At 36.3% G+C, this 21,387-nt stretch overlaps 1 protein-coding gene across 3 annotated transcripts in view; it reads right to left on the reverse strand.

Annotated features, from left to right (window-relative positions):
- Positions 1-21,040, reverse strand: part of Pax (Paxillin) — a 48,023-nt gene extending 26,983 nt beyond the window's left edge. The window contains exon 1 of one of the 3 annotated variants that reach the window (XM_046629078.2): positions 20,900-21,040. In XM_046629078.2, coding sequence (XP_046485034.1) covers positions 20,900-20,912 — 13 coding nt within the window. In that variant the 5' untranslated portion in view covers positions 20,913-21,040. Of the gene's footprint in view, positions 1-3,525; positions 3,548-15,944; positions 16,459-20,899 lie in introns of those variants that run through there. The other 2 variants (XM_046629075.2, XM_046629079.1) reach the window with 2 other exon arrangements.
- Between the last annotated feature and the right edge of the window lie 347 nt (positions 21,041-21,387).

Genomic DNA, 21,387 nt, shown 5'->3' on the forward strand with positions numbered 1-21,387 from the left:
CGCTAATACGCATCATTCCTAATTGTTCATTGTATGTATGTCATATAAAAAATACTCAGTCATAGAAATTTTCAGAATCTGCGCATAGTTTGATAGAAAATTGGTAATCTATTCGTTTCCATGGCGCTATATGAAGAACTCCTGATGGCCAATGGACTTAATTACGATCTGACAAATACAAAATAATGACCTGTTCTTCCTGCCATGGATTGTTGATTCCTATCATCTAAATTAATGACGTCATGACTGAAAAGCTGTTTTTCCCCATTCGTAAAACTACGCGAAGCTTATCATGCTGTAAGTAGTTATGGTCTCAACTATCCTCCATTTTTCTCCACGTTATTCCCGATGCCAGGAATTATTGAGTAACGATCAAATCTCTTGCGTAATCGTGTAATGGAAGAAAAATTTCATCGGGGAAGATGGAGAAAAAAAAAGATCTTGAATGAGGAAACCGGAAGTGGTTTGCACTGCGACACGTTCTGAAGCTTTTACAAGAAAAATAGACCTCAATAATGGTTTGAAATTCTCGTAAGAACGATTCTTCGGAATAGTGAGAGAAGTAAAATGCGTTCCAGAGTTCTTGGAGTACGGGAACTGACGAACCGAATCACTTAGGTATAAGTACAGTCACACTCGGTACTAAACAGTTTAATCACCCTTCATATGTGTATATGCACTTCACTCAGGTTTTTGTCACTGCAGAATGATAAGTAACGAAGACAGTCGATTTTTCGATTTGTTAATTCTCGCACGGTTTTTGATCGACTGAACCTGGCCCCAGCCTTCTCTGCACACATGACTAACGATTTCAATTCCACCATAACACGTACCTATTACTAATTAGGATGCGTGCCTTCTATATGTTCATACAACCACGCACATCCCACAAGTTCCGTAAATTATTGCTCAATATTCTTGCGCGCCTTTACCGTCTATATACTAGGTGTACAGGTTTACCTTGGATTATTTGCACGAAATTGATTACAAGTTACGTAGGTATAATACTTCGTGGCGTATGAGCCCTTCAAATACCAGATTATAATTCTGATTTGGAAAGAGTTCTTGAGCAAATCAAATTAAACATGTCATTTACTCTGGTATTGCAACCGAAGCTTATTTCGCGCATGTTGTCATACTTGGTATTCATTGAGTCGCTCGAGTATTTAGGAATTTGGATTGACCGAAAATGGCAGAGTAGAAATGAATAGTTATTAGGCCATTCCCGCGGTATGGAAAGAGCGAATACCTCAGCGATCATTTTAGGTTTCACTTATAAGTACGAGTCACGGTCTCTCTGTCACTATTTAGAAAATGAAAACCTACATACCAGCTTATCACTGAATTACGTTGAAGTTTGTGCTGTAAGTCAAATTTTTGATACAGTTAAGCTTGATAAAAGTTAGTTGAGTATGCTTTTAAGTTCTACAACGTCGTTGATAAAAACGATAGTCACTTTAGCACTCTAGGACTCGAAATCCGGTAAACTTCAACCTTTTCAGAGTTTGTTTAATTGTAAGTGATAGTCATCGTATACCCGCGAATTATTAAAGGAAACGCGGTAGCCACAATGGATTCATTAAATCAGGAGGTATGTAATAGATTTGGATTGTGTAAATAGTGTGTCTTACATACATAACTCACACAATATAAATGATAGAAACAGTAGAAATGTTTATTTTCACACGATTGCAAGTAAAAAATTTTTTTCCTCGGTACAAAATTGATCTATTTATTGCCTTTGATATTTCTTGTAACGGGAATTAATTTTCACTCGTGAAAAATGGATTTGTTTTTGTGAACGTTATTAAAAAGTGAAAAAAAATGAATTTAGGAGATATTGCTTTGTTCGGTGTTTTTGTTTGATTTTTAATTACAGAAGATTCAAATTTTAATGTTCATTATAAACTATGTGTGCAACATTTTGTTCTGAGAGAGAAAAAAATACTTTTTTTCAACTGTGTCAGATGTACCTACTAAAAATCGGAATTGAGATGAAAACGAAAGGCATTTCATAAGTATTAAATTTGACCTACACTTCATCATTTTTCAGGATCCTCTTTTTCTGAGTATTAAAAATTTCATCCATTTTTTTATTTAAAGGCCAACAAATGTTGTAGTTTCCTGGGTGTATATCCATAATGCATACAATATGCATGCCAAAAATTTACAAATATATTGTACGATTCAATGAGGAAATTTTTTACTCATTATCAGTGCAAAAATTGCGGCATATAAATGTAGATGCGTGACATAAGAGTATGTAGCTATGCAGAATACATGGAAGATTTATTTCCTGTGATATTGTAACACTTCCCTAGCCATATAACAATGAGGGGATATGCGCAAATATCACGATAAGATAAGGAAAAATTGTGAACATTGCATGGCTATATAATCGCGAAGCGAGTACTATGTTGGCATATGTTGCAACTACCACTCAGCCGCGTTGTCGACGATAAAAGAATTTCTACTTAATTCGTCAAACCATCCATGGATTGCAAAATATCGCTTCCACTGATTCCACTTGAGGCATATTTTGACTTCTCGTATTTACCACCGGTTCACAGGCTTTATGACAGACGACATGTAGAAGTACACCTGCGGAGGTTGATTCTGAAACTGAATTAATATCTATCGTGCTGATTTAGGTTGGTACCGTAAATACAAACTGCTAGCGGCAAGCAGGTAGAGGCTTTATTAGTTTTTATTGTGATACCAACCTAAATCAGTACCGTAGACACTATACTTACGTTTTAAAATCAACCTCCGCGGGTGTACATATATACCGAGAGGTTCTCTTGAAAGGACCGGCTCAAAAATCAAGTCAGAAATTGGAACTCATCTAGTTTATAAGCGTAGCCAACTTCGTAAAAATGTTACTAGCACGGTAGGCAGAGTGATCGTGGCGTAGTGGATCGCGACGGCGCCGTGACCAGGCAATTTTTAATACGCGAGAGGTTAGGGTTGATTGTCAGTTGTCAACCGGTCGATTCTAGGGAATTTGTTTTTATCAGGAAAAGTTTACTTCAGACTGCGAGTATGGACGTCAGCCTATCGAAATTCAGCAAGTTGAATCCCGCGCTCTACGAGCAGATCCTTTCAAGAGAACCTCTCGGTATGAGTAACATTGTGTGCCGCATGTATCATCAACTGGGTTGAGTTCGAGGTTGACTTATTTATTTTTATTCTTCTTTGAAGATTTCTTGTTTAAAGCTTACGACTCTTGTTAGATTTTTCTCGTTCGTATTTCAAAATCGACGACAGGAAGTTTCGTATGATGATCATTATTTTTCTTTACTTTTGCAGATTAAAGAGCCAAGGAAACACGGCGACTAGAGGAATCCTAAATGAGGGCTTTCGTGGAAGCTTAAATGATATTAGAATCAATAAGAGGCGGAGCGGAGAACTATACGAGTTTTACCTGAAAATATTTCGAAGAGAACGGAGGGAGGCGGTATATGAAAAATAAATTGCAATCTAGACGACGCATCGGAGTAATAAGGCCACTATATTTAGACTTACCTGTCATGTCTGCGGTATGTGGAAAGAAAACGTACTCTGTAAACACCGAATCAAGTCACAATCAAAGTTATCCAGACTGCACCGTTATTTATAGTAGCACTACGATCGCGGTTAATATAACGATATTAATACGTCGATCGTCAAGGTATAAAAAAAAAAATATCAGAATCTTATTAAACCGCTTGTATTTTCTGAATTTTATGCCAGTTAATGCAATATTGCTTTTATTATAACCGATGGAAAAAAACGAACTCAAAGATATCACTTTATATAAAGTAGAGGAAGAAACTACAAGAACAAAACGGAACGACGTTCAACTCGCAAGGGAATTTTTAACACTTGTATCAAAGTAAGTCTTATCAGCGTCAGAAATCACGCAGTGGGAAAAATGGGGACCGCCGGATGCAAGCGTTCAAAGCGACATCCGCTTTTTGTTTCATTCCAAGAGTGACTAGTACTCGAACAGAACAGCAGGACCGCCCCACTGGCGAATTATGATTCAGAAAATTGCAATTGAAACTACAAGGTAGAAAATAGATGAATTGTGCAACTACTTTGTGCTTGAATTTGTTATTGTGCAAAATTATATTTCGCATCGAAAGAATTTTCATCCCGCCCAATACGCGAATCGTCGGAATAAGAATCTAAAAATAATTGATCGATGAAACACGATTACCGTTATAGCCGTGAAATTTTTCTCTTTTATAATCTGTTGTTTATTCCTCCGCGACGTTCCCACTCTTTCGTTGCTTGCGAAATGGAGTTACAATTGAAAACACAAATACGAAATATTGAGGGGCGTTTTGCGGAGTTGGTGAAGAAAGCAGTGAGACAACTAAGAGAGGATCTAGATCTCAGAGACGGTTATACCAGACCAGAAAAAGCTCTTACGCGTATAACGTGTGGTTTACGCGGGTTAATATTATAGTGACGTCATCGTGCAGCAGGCGTTCTAATCCTAAATCGAGCATCGAGGGGAAATTCTTCTCTCTGTCGTGAGATACGTGCTCTATACAACGTGCGATATATCGGCTCTCTGTTGTATCGACGTTTGCCTTGTGGACTTTGGTACTGTGAGCGTTTCTTCTGTATTGTCCGTGTTCTAGCTTACACTGACCTTTTGTTGTGCGTTATTAAAGTGATGCTTCGTGCTCAACGTTCAATTTCTACGATAGATCTACACTGGATCATAAACTAACTGATATAACTCATATCACCTGTGTGACCATGAGAGCTAATTGTATTGTTTGTATCTCGATACTTACTAAATCTTGGTCCACAAATCTTTCGTCACGTGTACGTAACATTTACACGTGGCTGGGTCACTGAATCTCAATGTCCTCTTAGTGATACTTTCGTTAGGAGTGTTTGATTTGAGACGGGGATAACGCCAACTCATGAGCTGTACGCAAACTGACAAACGTCGCTATGTGACTGCGGAGAACCTTGAGTAACTGTGTAATACCAGCTGAAGAGATCCTATATCTTAGTCCAATCAAAATAGGTCTGAATGAAAAATATTCAGGGTATGGCTGCATATTTGTGTACAGGGATTCTCAACCCTCAGGAACTCTAATAATTTGACGTTTCTTGCGTTTTCCTCAAAAACTACCATGGATACATAAAAAATTACTTGACCATCACGTAGAGCGGAAAATTCTACATCGAATCATGCCCTCACATGTCGGAAACGAAGTCGGATTAACAAATTAAGCAAAAGAAATTATTTCACCGAAATTTCCCAGATACCGTCGATAAGTAGAATTTCTTTTTTCTAAATTTGTTAATCCGACTCCGTTTGCAACATATGAGGACATAATTCGATGTAGAATTTTCCGCTCTACCCGATGGTCAAGTAAATTTTCATCTATCAATAGCAGTTTTTCAGAACGTAAAAACCTAAAATTTTGCGGTTTTCCCGAAACGCCGGCTATGCGATTCAAAAATAACTTCAGATTTGAGTTGCTGAGAGTCGAAAACCCTTATACACAAATATGCAGCCATATCCCGAATATTTTTCATTCAGACCTATTTTGACTGAACTAACTGACCGGTTAAGTCCAATTTGTATTTCGGTCACAAATATTAGCGAGGCTTGACTTTGGGATGGTCGGAGGTCTCGAAAGCGTGTATGCATGTTTCCTAGCGATGGTATGCAATCCGCTCCTACTATCATCACTGATCATTTTCGTAGCGTGGGCTGTAACCAAGGACTGGCAAGACTATCTGCATATCAAGGTATAGCGGTTAGTAAACCGCAGGATTAGATTTATCTTTAATAATGGGAGAGACGATCATATTACTCCCCTTCGGTGCAAATGTGACTGGTTACAAGTATCAAACAGACTACTATACTTCTTCTGTACTCTGACCCACCAAGTTTTAAACATCATCTGAACCCTTGTACCTCCTGTAAACTCTTAGCTGATATAGATCTATCTGTTGGACGCTCACACAGACTTACTAGTAAAACATCTTATACTCATGCGCTTCATATTCCCTTTTCTAGAGCCTCAGCATATCAGAGTTCCCTCGGGATATCTGGTGCACATGCGTGGAATGATCTTCCTAAGGGAATCTCTATCGCATTGTAACCTGAAGAATTCAAACCTAGACTTCTTGCTCACATAAAACAAGTTGAGGCAAAAAAATAATTACTATTCAGATGCAGTAATAAGCAGTAATCTAAGTCAGATTGGTTTTACTATCCCGATTCTTATTATCAAAGTAATTTGTTAGCTTTTATCATACGAGGCGTGTAAAATTTAAATTGTAAATGCACTATGACTGTAACCGCTCGATTGCTACTACTTGAAACCCAATTTCTGTGCGTACGGTATGCGTTTATGGTTCTGTTTATATTTGGGTTGGTTCAATTTATGTTAAAGAATTTCCATGTGATTTTCACTACTGTTTTGTATTTTATTTAACTGCACATTGGTCACTTCACTCTTCCATTTTGTACAAGTTGTAATCAATATTTTATGAGATTTGCATGTTCATATGATTCTGAACGTGTAACACTCGTACGTTTCTGTAGGTACTGTGCTGCTTGCAACAAGCGAAGGTGAATAAATTGAAATCTTCTATCTGTCTGCGTATAGTACGAGTATATTTCCGATAGATCGAGGGTTTAATTAGTTGGGATAAAAATTTCTGCGGCTCTGCTGCAGTGATGTGCATCGAGTTCGATCAATTGTATAAATATATTCAAGAACATCAAACACGAACGGTAATTATTCGAAGTCGACGGTGATATCGAGTGTTCACGTTGTCGTCTATTGCTAGGGTGAATTTTCTACTATTTAATTTTTCATACTTTGGCTTGTAGTGGAAAAGTACAGAAATATTTGGAATTAAGAGAATAAACAAGAAGAAATTATTGTTTCGCAAATTATTTCAATTATTCCAAGCCTTGCAAGTGAATTTAAATGTGGCGCGACGAACGACGGTCTAAATAAAGTCAAAGCCAGTTGACAGCGGTAACAAAAGTGTCAGTAAAGCAAATTTATACCGGCAGTTGGTAAGATAGTTACCGTTCTCTTTATACCTGCTGAATCATCACCGCTCGCGGCGAATAATTACCGTGTGTAGGTATATCAGAATTTTTGTGCGATAAAATAATGCCACCAGCACAGGTATGGTAAAAAAAAAAAAAAAGAAAGTTCAATCGCTTACTGAAAAGATGTGTACTTACATTCGAACAAGATAAAGTGGAAAAAAGAGGGAAGTTTCAACTCGATTCGGAAATTATCGCATGTATAGAACGTCGATAACGCAAGTTTTGCAGATGTTGTAATCGTACCACCAGTTTATTAAAAATTTCAATGTACTAATTAGATACTAACAAGCGACGATTATTGCGTATCAGGTCACGTACGTTATTATAAGACGATAGCTTCTCATAAAATATTTATAAAAACATGTAATTTAAAAATATTATACTTTACACGCATACAACGTGTTTAGTTATTTATTGTCAATGTTGACCCACTGTACTGGTTCTTATGCCGCGTTAATTAATCTGAAAATACCGCGTCATCGAGAGTGGCTATTTATGGACGATATTAAAACTCCGTTTCGTGTAATCCGGTATTTCGCAGAAATATGAGATAGTAAATGTTAACTCGCCAACTTTTTCCACCGAACTCTCGAAGATTCCTTATAATTCACCTTATCCCGATGTGTTGTAATACTTTTGAAAAAAAGTTGCTGCGATTGTTTCAGACTTTCAAAACTAAACGTTTTGGAGATTCATATAAACAGGTGAAACGTTTCCGATAAAAATGGGAAATGTTCATAGCATTTTTATACTATTTGGCGATTGATAGATCCTGATATTTTCCAAGTGTGAAAAATGAAGCAAATGCGCAATTGTAATTGAAATACTTCCTAGCTCACTAGTTTTTGCAGCGATTTTGCAGTTCACAGCGTTCGCTAAGATGCAAAACCGTTGACAAAGACTATAGCCTTAGTTCGTTAAATATCGGAACATGGATAAAAAAATTCATTTAAGAAAGCAAACACAGAAAAGTTTGTGGGAATCGTAATTGTATGACCTAATGATAAAGTTCGATCCCGTATAATCTACTTTATGTTTAATTCCACTAAAACATCACAGTACCAACCTGCATTTTCGTCATTATAACTTCAATTCTTTGACCTCGTATATTTGAAAAGTCACAATTTTCATGTATCATATTATCATGGTTATTCACCAGTGATTTAGAGATAAGAAGTGTAAATGGTCTGCCGGCAAGTTTATAGTGTCAAGGTATATGGGGTAGTAAACGAGCACACGGCGAAGGTTCAATTCCAAACAAGAACATTGGAGCTATGGATGATCAGAGTTGGAGTGTTCCCTTGGTCATGACTCCTCGTGAGTCACGTAAAATATGCTTCCTTTCAGTAAAGCGAATACACACGTCTGTCTGTACGTGTCTAGGTATAATTTCGCAACGATAATCGCAACTCTTTCGAAAAATTTATCCTTATAGGGATGCATCGCGTTATGAGCTCATATACTACGTACATACATACAAATATGGAACGGATTAAAATCCATTGTGAAAGGCCGCGGGTTCACAGTAGGTATTCAACGCTTTATATACCCCGATGACTTGTGTAACTGCGGGTACTTGAGAAATAATCATCGACGAAACTCGTGATGCTGCAGAAAAATTAAATATTAATCTGGGATCCGACGAAGGATATTGGCTGACCAAAAACTGTGATGCTTTTCATACTATTTATTAAGAGATTATAGAGAGTACATTGAGTGATTATTTGAATTTTATTCAGTAGTCAATTTAAAATGAGCATTCATTGGCAGTAATTGGTGTAATATTGTAAAGTTGAAACGTCGTGATGGCAACATGATAAAAAAAAAATGTTCGCATGAATTTGTTAAAAATAGTCTCCTAAACAAGATGAGTCGTGGTATAATAAAATCGAACGAACCTACTATATATTTGACAATTTTCAGGTGATTTGAAATGAAGCATCAATAGCTAAGCTTTTGTTTATAATCCTAGTAATTTATAAAATAAAAAATACTCAACAAAAATTACTGATTTTTGGCGAACCATCCTCCTTGATGGAAAAAAGAAGAAGCAAAAACTATCTTGAAACAGACAAATTCGAATTCAAGTTTTGACAAATATATCATTCGACTTCGTTTTCGTACAGTTTGAATGCTGCGTGAGGAAGATTCGGAGGTAACGAGACGAGCTGCCAAGAGATTTTCACTGTCAGTCATTAGCCGCACGGTATAGCTTCAAAAGTTGGGCAGTTCAAGAGCAAGTTAATTTTGTGAAGAATGTTAACAAGGATCATTGTCAAGTATAGGCGCAGGTGTGACACGTCTGGTGATTGACTAATTATTTCTCAGGTTCGCAAATTATATCATTGTTCGCATTCGAGGTATAGAGAAAAAGAGAGAAAGAGCGGAGAAAATACATGTTTCTAAATATTATAAATAATAAGAAGATTGAAATACGTAAAAAAAATCAATTAATAATGATAGTTCTTTTGATAATTAAATACAAGTTAATCTAGGGTAGCCGCAAATTTTTGGGGAACAAAATTCCATGACGTTTACAGGTTTTCCGGAAGGTAAAACGCAATATTTCTCTGACATTTTTCCAGTGCTAGTAAGTTACTAGATCCTAAATCATACATATATAGTAAAATGCCTCAAGCTTTCGGCTAACTTGTTTTCGGTCCGAAACAAAATGCGACTTCTATTCTATACGAATTATGCGACAACGAATCCCATTTTTTCAGATTAGATGCATCGCCATCAGTCATTAGAAGATAACGCGTATAGAATTGAGCTCAAATTTTGTTTTGGACCGAAACAAGTTAGCCGGAAAGTTAAGGCATTTATGCATTTTACTGTACATTCGGTTCAAATTCAATTCGAATTGAAAAAAATTCTTACCTTCGGAGTAATTAAAGACAACGAGGAGGGCTGTAACGGCGATTTGGTTAGAAGCATAAACGCATACCGGACGACGCAATGATATTGATAAAAAAACGAAAATATCGGTAAACGACAGCTGTATAGGACCACCCACTACTATAACGTACAAAAAAGTTAGTTTAAGCTATTTTTTTCCCCTACGAAAAAAGTAAATTTTTCATCTCAAAAAATCATTTCTATTTCCAATTTATGAAAACTGATACTTGCAGTTTATTCCACGAACAGAAAAAAAAAATTCCCTAACAATTCCACGTTTTCCACGATCCCTTTTAAATCCCTTAAGATTTCCAGGTATTCCACGTTTTTTCAGGTGTGTGACCACCCTGAAGTTGGAACTGAAAACGAGACGGTAAATTACGTCGTTATAATAAACGGAACTGTGGTAAATGGTTTTACATTTCCACATGTAGGTCCTGTATAAATTAATACAGTAAAGTCAGCTTACATAATGCGTATTTAATGAAAGCGTGGGTGTCGACAGATTAATTTGCCCATTTCGTGTTGGCGGTATGGAACAATTGGCACCAATTGGACATTAACGCGCGTAAAGTCTGAGGCCTGTTATAAACGAACGATAAAACATCCTTTGCAGCGTAATGCAGTCGCGAGCGCACAATATAGAGAGTGATTATCTAAGGGTCGAATGGTCCGTCGTCTGCTGGAGTGAAATGCCCATGCGCTAGAATGCAAGTTGTTTGTCAGGGCGACCAACCGTCATGAACGTAACCTCTAAAATTTACACAGTTGTCGCTGGCAGTTGTGCTCAATACCAACAATTTTTAAAAGTTTTGAGGTTATAAACATCGCAGCGACCTGTTATCCGAATTTATGACGGTTGGTCACCCTGACAAACAACTGCTCTCGAATTTTAACGCATGCGCATTATATTGCAGCAGACGACGGACTATTCGGCCGATGGATAATCACTCTGTACAGATTTACTATGTTAAATTGGCATGAGTTGATGACTTACAGAACAGCTGAAAATAAAAACGCATATGTGACGCGTTAAAAAATGTCACTATATCATAATAAGAAGTATCTGTCAGGAAGAAACATTACGAAGATAAGAGTTCCTTAATTTGAAGTATTTTTTTTTTTTTTTTTTTTACTTTGCGTTTCGTTGGGCTAAGAGCTTCTCGAATGATCCGGTATTTATACCAGCTTTTCCTCCATAAATATTTCCGTTTCATGTTAAGAACGTTCATTATACTTCGCGTTAATGGTACCTGCACGCCTGCATTATTATCGACTCTGAAGAACTAGAAAAAAAAAAAAAGACCAACGGAAAACGGAAAGAAAAGCACGACTGTAAGTAGGAACGCTGCTTGAACGTGCGGCAACCGATGATTATTATTTCCGGGAAGGGCTTCAAATCAGGGATGCACAAAATCGAAGCATAATTAACGAACTTCATCCAGCTCATATTTTTCACCACAAAAACTGAGTACACCGATTTTCACGCCATCGTAATTATCAAATTTCTTCCAAATTTCTTTGCAAATACAACACGTATAAGTTCAATTTTTGTTTCCGGATTGTATAATTTTTAATTAATTATCATATAATACTGTTTTACAGTCGAGTATAATATAAGTATAAGAAATATATTACCTAATTTTCTTTTTTTTTTATTTTGTCCTAAGAATATTTAAATTTTTTACGTGTGTTTCTCGGTATAAAACGAATAGAGTTTGTGCATCCCTGCTATGTTGGCAACGGACGGTTTAGATCAACACACGAGCTATACGTAGTGTGCGCGTAGACTAGGTATTTTATTTAACGTTCGAACGAACACCGAAGTAAATAAAGAAGAATAGAAATAACAAGAAGATGAAGAAGACAAAGGGGGGGGATAAGGAAACAAATGAATTTTACGAACTTAATCAACTCACGACCAAGAATACATTCGTTGAGAAGATATTGCAGCTATCGTTCATCATCTCAATTTCGATGGTTAAATTCAGTTTTCAAGCACCTTAAAAGTTCTAGTTGCTATTCGTTTCCTTCGCCATTTCGTTGGATTGCAGTAATTTCTTGCTTTTGTGCCTGCAGTTCCATTTAATCAGACATATCGTTTGTAAGAAATTTGAAAGAACACCTTGTATAAACGTACATTGTTACAGACTTCTTTTGTATTCTTTAAATCATCTTATGCTTGACTGTAAAACACGTTCGTATTTTTTTAAGTTTTGTCTATCGACCTATGCGATAAGCATATTAATTCAGGGGGGAGAGGCAACTGTGAATTAGAAATAGACTTTTAAACGAACAACGGTTTCAGAAGAATGCCCGAAAAAGTAAAAATGCATTTCAGACTCACTATTTACAATGAATGTCGAGTATTAAAATTGTACTTCGTAATTCTTATACATCTTCACAAAGATTTCGATACAATTCGACACATTTTCCAAGTCACTGACTATCACACCCTGTGAATTAATTACCTGCTTATTAGTTTCATTGCTGCTCTCGTATGACAAATTATATATCGATGGGTCCAGGTAAACTAAGCACATACCATTTTCAAATATCCAATGTGACGTATAAAAATGTTTCAGCAACCATTCATAGTAAAATGACTTCCACTTCTAATTGTTTTAACGTTTTTTTTTCGGAAATAGCTTGAAAACAGTAAGATGGAAAAATTGGCCCACCCCGGGTCCAAGCTTGAAAATTTTTATATCTGACACAGGATTTTTCAGAATTTTTTCAAATTTGTAATTTAGGTCAGTCGATACAATCGTTTCAAAAAATTGTAGAAAATTCAAATTTAGTGGGAAAAAAACAACAAATTGAGTACCTTTCAAAGTAAGAACAATCATAGAAAAAATAGCGCGCCAAATCTAAGAGGTCAAGGTTAAAACCCAGGTCGAATTGGCGTGGAATACCCCACATACATACATACACGTAACTGCAGTCCTGATGCCAGAATTGTACGAGGACGTTAACCCTGCACATTGGATCACGTCATTATAGGTAACAACACGTGTTGTGAATGGTACACAACGTTCCGACAACTATATGTATGGAGAATTCCATGCAAAGCCAAGAAACGTCTGATCCTCGTCATTTCTGATTTTGTTGAAAAAAATTTCTGCCATTTGTCCCAACTCTGGATCAGAAGCCTCAATTGTTTACAGATTTTTTATTCAACTGGTGTATTATTTATAAATATTAAGAGTGATTGCAAATTCTCAAAAGACTCATCACAATTTTCCGAATCTCGTGTAAAATTTACATTTATCTACTTTTTTTGTAATAAATGTAAAACGTAAACGAAAATTTCATGTACAGAAGACGAAATAGGGGATAAAAACTTGACGTTCGCAAATTGCGGCAGATGAAAAAAATTAGAACGTTTGGTAAATTGGAACAACAACTTTATGTAACAAAACAATCGAATAATTATAAAATATTCATGTCAAAATAAAAAAATTGTACAATTTAAAAAAAAAAAAAAAAAAAAAGGAAGAAAAATACGAAGAATTATCATAGTTCGATCATTTCACATTTACAAGTAAACATATAAAAACGCAAGTAAAGTGAAACAACCTTAATCTATATAAACGATTGATATGAAACATTTTAAGAATAGAATGGATAGTAAATTTTAGTTCAAAGACGATTTATAAAAATTTTGACAAAGAAACCAAAAAAACTCGAGATTTCTCTGAAAGGTTGTTTTTTATTTTCTCTGCAGTCTCTCTTCCTTTTGAGCGGCGAATAAAGTAAAACTTTTCATTACTTTTTGTACGGTTATCAATTTATTTTTTTTTTCTCACCGATAGAAGTTGACGCGTGAAGCATCGGAAGAAGAAAGTTTGTAAGATTGATCGTCAGAAGTTAGATTGACTCTGACTGATCGTCGCAATGAGGGCTGCGCTACGTATTTCGTAGCTGACTAATTGATCTTCTTTTTCTTCTTCCTCTGCTTCTTCTATTCTCGTTGCAGTGATATACACATACATACAGTGACTATAAATGGTATGTGGAGTGGTCATTTTATATTCACCGAAGCTATTTATCATACGAATTAGCCACGACCTCATCTGGAGAGACTGATCGTCTATTATAATAGATGCGTACAATTATTAATACGCATGATAGAATCGTGACGTAAGGTGTAATCTCTGCAGTATTTATTCAGGCAATGTGCAGATATGTACGTGAATGTACTTATACTTTCAGTTCTTTATTCTAACGGTTCTCGAACATTGTGTAATAAAAACAGTTATAACTATTATTAACCAGATAGTTGATTTGAAAAAATGCACACGCAACGATGAACGTATCTTCGAGAAAATTTCAATGCAGATAAAACGACTGTCGGTAAACAATTTTTTTAGATTTTCATTTGTAAAAAATTTCCAACGAATGACGGTGAAGCGTATTGATTGCGAGCGACGAGATTTCAATTTTTCTTTACAACGAAACGAACATGCTTGATAAGTCCCACGGGATAAACGAATGATTTTTCCTTGCTAGTACAATTGTAATAAATGCAGAGTATTATACCTACAAATAAATTTCATTCAAATATTTAACATGTCAGGATTATACTCGAGATTATGTATTGAAATGAAGATATTAACGCGTTATGGCAAACTATGTAAACACGTGTGAATATTGCCGTATAAGTTGAATGGAACCAGTGAAATGAAGAAAATCACATCTTACGTCAGACCATTTTTACCGAACACGCGTCTTTTTCTTCTACGGAATCGGATCTTCACGTCGCAAACTTTACGACGCGTAGTAAATAGATACGTGTATTCCAAAGGCGACAATAATAATGCAGTGTCGTTCATTCAAAACTAGCTCTATTCTCGACCGACGGAGACTCTATTTCCAGGGTCTTTAAACATATCATATTCCTGTCCACGTGTATTCATATATTTTACGAAAGCTGCATTTCCTTGTAGCTTTGAACGTAGTAAAGAAATACGAGTAAACATACTTTTTTTTTTTTTTTAAATAAAGACATTTACGTAGGCGATATATAATACATGTAGGTAAAATTAAACTTGTCATTTTTATTCTCTTATATACACAAATGTTGGCCGACGGCCAACGGGCTTCTGCTTTAGACTTCCTGAATATCAAATTAGACTATATAACAGTCGTAACTTGTACACAAGGGTGAACATACCGCGGGGTTAATTACCGCAAGCACCGTATTTTATTTTACTGTGTATAAGGATCGATCACTTTTCCTTTTTCTTCAAACTTAACACTCAATCGAATGCCCAAAATTATCATCGGATGTTAAAAATCTTCCTGATCTGTTCGTGACAATTATACGTAGCTATAGTTTCAATGTTGCAAACATGGCATTTGATGATTCGAGATTTAGTAGAAATGAACTGAAATTTAGATATTTTTCCATTTAGAAAGTTTTCAAATTTTCTCACGAATCGGGTTCTCTGATATCTGACCGATGAGAATTACGAACCTGACAAGCAGTAAGAGTATCCATTGAAATCATTCTTATGAACCGCAATAATTTAGTTTCGAGGTAAAAGAGACGAGCAGGTGCTTGCGAAATAGCCAAAATCATTGGAATCTTAAAGGATGCTGCTCACTTATTGTTAGTATGACATTCAATCCACATTGTTCATCCACTTCCAAAAACGAAGGAAGCTGGTGGAACGATTTCGGGAGAACAGTTTCAAGATGAACGTTGAAAGTATTTGAAACAAGGAAACATTGCGATCCCTATATCGAGTAAAACATCACATCGATCCGTCTTGCAAATAATTCGCGATGATTAAATGATACCCTGCACATTTGTATTTTCATAGTTATTTTCACAATAGGTTTCAAGTAAAATCGAACATCTTTATATCGCACCAGCGGACACATCGGATATTCATGCAGCACAATTGAGAGGAAGAGCCAATACAATGTAAACTGAGAACAATGAACGACTTACATCCTGGTGAGGATCCATTTTTTACCGTGATGCGATACGGTTGATAAGTAGCACCCGGTTCCACCTTGCCGTACATCGATCGATCCATGGCCATTATCGGACGATAATATGCGTGTAAAATGACAGAGTCAAAAGCACACAACGCGTGTGATTATCCAGCACACTTTATGAACACCACGAACGCCAACCACTCGTACACTTTATTTCACTATTCAGCTGCACACGCTTTTCGAAAACTGATAAATTGGTTTAAAGTCGTCAAAATATCCGGATGACGCTGCCGTCGGAGGTCCTGGACTCAAACTTTCGGGACAAGGATCAATCAATAAGACATTCTACTCTTGGCGATCGCATTTTGCCGTAAATGGAAAGTGACGATGAAGGAATTGGACTGTCTGGAGAAAGGATTCTCGCTTTGGGAGTGACGCGGTGTCTTCAGCTTCTTCTGTCTAACTTCCAAAGCTTCTTCTCGCGGAATTGGATGGGAAGGATGAGCAGAGCTAGAAGAAGAGTCCGCGTAGGCATGACCAGGTATATTTCAGGCCTACCATCACCCTGTAGCAGATTCCCGCCAACGGTCCAACCCAACGCACGTTGCACCGTGTCACTGGCTACTAGGTATCTCTACTAAAAATACAATCCTTGGCACGTTTGCTACTACGTCCGATGAACGAACGAAACGAACGAAACGAACGAACGAAACGATGGACAAACGAACGGTTTGAGGACTGTCTAGGAATGATAATGCGGAGCTATATATGTATATACTGTTCGTGTTGTTCGGGGTTAGCATGTTACGGTTCTTCATCATTTGCTTCACGTCTCGTTTTGTAGATCGGCGAGCGGATCGATCCGAAAAATGGATCGGCGTGGAGTCGAGGATCGCAATGCTTCTCCTGAAGCTCACGCGACTACGGCCAATGATGATGCCGATGCGGTTCGAGGGGTGGAACTTGTGTCCTGTATGCGGGGCGAGGTTAAAATTCGGAATTTGAAAAATTCGAAAAGTGTGAAAATGAAAAAAATTTAAAAATCTTAAACATCGATATTCTGAAGATTGAAGGTTTTCAGTTCCGTGAATTTCTGGCGTTGTGAAATTTCACCACTTTGATCCGTCTTTGTTTTGGATTTTCGACATTTTTACGTTCGGAATCCTGGGCATTCTGATTTTCGGTTATTCTGATTTTTTACACCCACTCGTTGAGCAAAATTACGCTGTACGAGTATATTTTAATTTTCGGAACTTTTCAAATTTGGAACTTCAAAATCGCCCATATGCGGGTAAGATTTCATAAAAAAAATGTAAAGGTCCAAGTAAATTGCGAAATTCCCGAAATATATTTACCGAAAATAAAAATAATTTAGAGAATAATTTACCAAAAATTATCGAATTGAAATATATTATTCAAATATCTAGTTTCATTTGCCTATATTTAGCGATTGTTTTTTGCAAGCTGATAAAAAAAAATTATGGTCGGGCTCTTGATAGAAATTTTAGAAAAAGATTTTACTCACTCAAATAGTGACCATCTACAATTTCTCATGAAAATTAGTTTGTTGTAAGATCATACGCTTTTCTCTCTCGAAAAAAAAAAAAATTGCCGATGTTCATTTCTCGTTTCTAGAGCGGATATACTAAAATGTCGTGTATTGGACTAAAATATTGAACCTTTATTCGATTGCACAGTCCATATATAGTCGATGAAAATATATGCTAAACGGAATAAAAGGATTCCGCGAAGCTCTATTACAAGGCAATTATGTAAATGAAAAAAGTACTTTTTGTTTTCAACGTGTGTATGTTTTATATTATCTCTATATGTATACGTATTTAAGTGTACTGTATAATAACCTACAGGATTGATATTATCCACTCTATCGTGATAAGAGATGTGAAATTCGCCTATACGTCGAAAAATAAAAATCGATTGTTTTGCGATACATTACATGCAAAAAATCGCGAAAAAAAAACAATATCTATACACATATGGGTGGATGAGGTGTATCAGCCTCCGTTCGTTATTGGTTTTTAGGTTTTGGTACATGCGTTAAAAAAGATTGGTAACACCGGTAGGTGACATTCGTGATCGGTTGTTAAGCTTCCATTTTATGAAGCTGAAGTTGGTAACGTCATTGTAATGGTTCATGTTTCGGATAAAATTATCTCACAATTTCAGGAATATCTGAGATACAGAAAATATATATTTTGGAAATTTGGATACTTCAAAGTCACTATGAAATTGCAAAATAGTGATTTTTCTCCTCTATGTTTCGTTGCGTTAACGTTACTGACTTCAGTCTCTTTCCATTTTTCCCCTATTAAAGATCTCGAGGTGTGAAAGACCGGCGTTTAACATCCCGTGACGAAAAAAATACATCGGTAAGTACATAGGCAGTTCCTCTAACGAATCGGAAACGGTGAAAACTAGGCACGTACGAGTGTATAATTACGTAAAAGTACAATATCGATGAAACTGGTTGATTTTAAAACTGCACACTGCACGTGTTAGGATTTCGGATGCCATGCATGGAAAATAAAGAATAAAGAAATGATTGTGGTATAATCGCCGTTTACGTAACAGAAACTTAAGAGACATTTGGCGTTTTCTCTTGCTTCTTTTCACGTTTTACCGCGGAGATATAAATATACGACGATGCATCGAATACAATGTGATAAATCAAAATATCTGCAATTAAAAGTATCTCACGTCCTTGACAATGACTTTGCAAAACAGCAAATCAAGCGATTTTAACGTAACGGGCAAGAATATGTGATTGCACAAGTAAGCATTGATTATAATCACGATGTGACAAAATTGATACCATATTTTCTGTGTTGGAAAAAAAGCATTCCAATTTATGGAACTGAAAGGATATATAAACGGAAAAATTTAAACCACCGCGTCTGGAAAATATATCACTGAAGACACCGAACTAAAACAATAACGAAGAACTGAAACAAAAATAAGAAAATCCAATCAAGCTGAAGAACGAAGAACGGGCGACGGCAAGAGAAACTTGGTTGAACAACTAAAATTGTTACTTCATGGTTAATGGGGCTTGGATTCCTGGATCGATTTTGTCCTAGATTTCACCGTGAGAGTCCGTTTATCATTTTTAAATATATATATATATATACCTACATAATCGAAACAGTTCGGGATAAGGTACAGATAAGACGCATATAGCCGTGAAAGTATGCGCCGCAGCTATAATGGATTGATTAAAACTTTCAAATTTTAACGATCGGTCAAACGGGTTATATGTGTGCGTCGTCGATGAAAAGTTGTTTAAAATAAAAAGTAAAAACAATCGGATGATACGATTTGAACCTCGCGACGTTATCGACGGTCACTAATTACGTCACGCTAACATTTTCATGTTTATACGCACAAGTACTCGTCGGATTTAAAGATCACGCGCGATTGACAGCTAGCTTCAGAGAAGTCGGGATAAGACTGACGCGAGACCCGCGATGCCATGACCACCCAGATAATAGTTAAGCACTTGATTCCTCCCTCCCTCGGCGATATTTCGTTTGTGTACGTACATACATACACATTAGGTGCGTGTGTCATGTCAGAACGTCCTCGCGTTCGAAAACGATTCTCCTAGCAGGTGGGATACCTCTGCGCGTCCATGGGTATGTATGTTATACACATGTCGAATAAATCATCACGCATGTTTTCATGCCGATCGAGACGCCGAGGAGGCGTTTCGCGATTGTCACTTGTCATCTGTTATTTTCTCATTTACGATACATCACCTGCGAATGACTAATTTTGTTTATTGCGAATTTCTCAAATTCGCATTGTCAAAATGATTGCGGCAAATTGTGCACGTTTCATTATTCCTCATAATAAAACGCCTGCGTTGGGCACTCAGAGTACTGCCGAATCATTGACGGTTATCGAATAATTTTTAAAAACAAATGAGTTGATAAAACAGAAGTCTATAGTATCCCTTGATGAAATGCATCAACTTGCTGTTAGTTTTCGAAGTCCGATCGTATTTTATTTTTACAGAAAACATCATTCGTGTGTGTAAATAAAAAAATCTTCGACATTTTAATTTGTCCAAAAATCCAAAGTAATAAACTTAAATGCGATTACCATCACGATGTATTTCTATGAAAACTCGCTTTTTCGAAACTTTAGGATTATCTGCAATTTAGTAAATCATAATACAAAAGTGGAAGACTCGTATTTTGGAAATTCAACTCCTTAAAAATTATTCTGATATTGAAATATAGTAATGTTTCTTTCAACGCATTGTTGCAGCAACGTTATTAAGTTGAACCTTATAAATTCAACAAAAATGTCATCAATCATTCATCAGGCTGAAGTTAGTAACGTTAACGTTACGAAAGCTTGTGCTAAAAAATCATATAATTATTGGGAAATGTTTAAATTACTTTCAAGGAGTTGGCTTTTCAAAATTAAAGTATTTTTTGTTTATAATGGTTTACTATATCTCGGATATTCCTAAAGATGCGAAGTAACGATTTTTCTTAGACATGCATCGTTACAGTAACGTAAGTAACTTCATACTCATAATCATTCTACAAAAATATTTACAGAGCATAGCTTGCTGTAGCTTACATACTCGTTACGTTGAATTATACTCCAGCAATTTCATGAATCGCTTCTGCATGCTCAACACTAGTAACAGTTCGAAAATTCCCGCCGTATTTAACGAGACGGAGACGCATCAATCAAAATGCGCACTGTAAGGCGATAATGGAATATTTGGTTACATTATGCAATATCGTTTGAATTGCAAACGAGAGAATGTACGAACGTATGTAAATGTTCGTTCGTGTTTAAGGTACCTGGTACAGGACGAATGTAATGAACTCTCGCAAAAACAGAACATGCACACTCCTAAAAATCAGCAAGTGCGACATTTGAGGTTATCTCTGTCACTGTTTATTATTTAAATTAATAAGTACTTACCTAAGTCATCCATAGCTTTGACCAGTTGCCTCGAGGAAATTCCGGGCCACTATTTCACAGGCACTGTTATTAAAAAACTGATTGCAAAAGGCCACAATCCGAAGACGGTACGTCACCGATGACAATATGGAAGGATTTCGATAAGAGACTAGCGGCGAAACATCAAACATGGAGGAGCCCAGCTCTGCCTTTGCCTAATATACATACATAATTGTTTTCTGAGAACGAATTACTCGACTTATGATACTATTATAGAAAATGATGAATGCCGATTTAATGACGCTTGTATGCGATACATGTATTTTACTTCTCCATCCTGATTTATGTGCTTCATCAATTATTACGTATAATAAAAGCATATCTGATTGTATTTTACCAATTGTAGTTTATATTATAAATTAATTCACCGTAATTGGTATACATTTTTTTTCCATCTTTCAATAATGTAGCATGTATAAAACTTGTTTTCAACTATTTCCGTTGGTTAT

Source organism: Neodiprion pinetum, chromosome 5, assembly GCF_021155775.2.
Source record: "Neodiprion pinetum isolate iyNeoPine1 chromosome 5, iyNeoPine1.2, whole genome shotgun sequence".
Classification (NCBI taxonomy): Eukaryota; Metazoa; Arthropoda; class Insecta; order Hymenoptera; family Diprionidae; genus Neodiprion; species Neodiprion pinetum.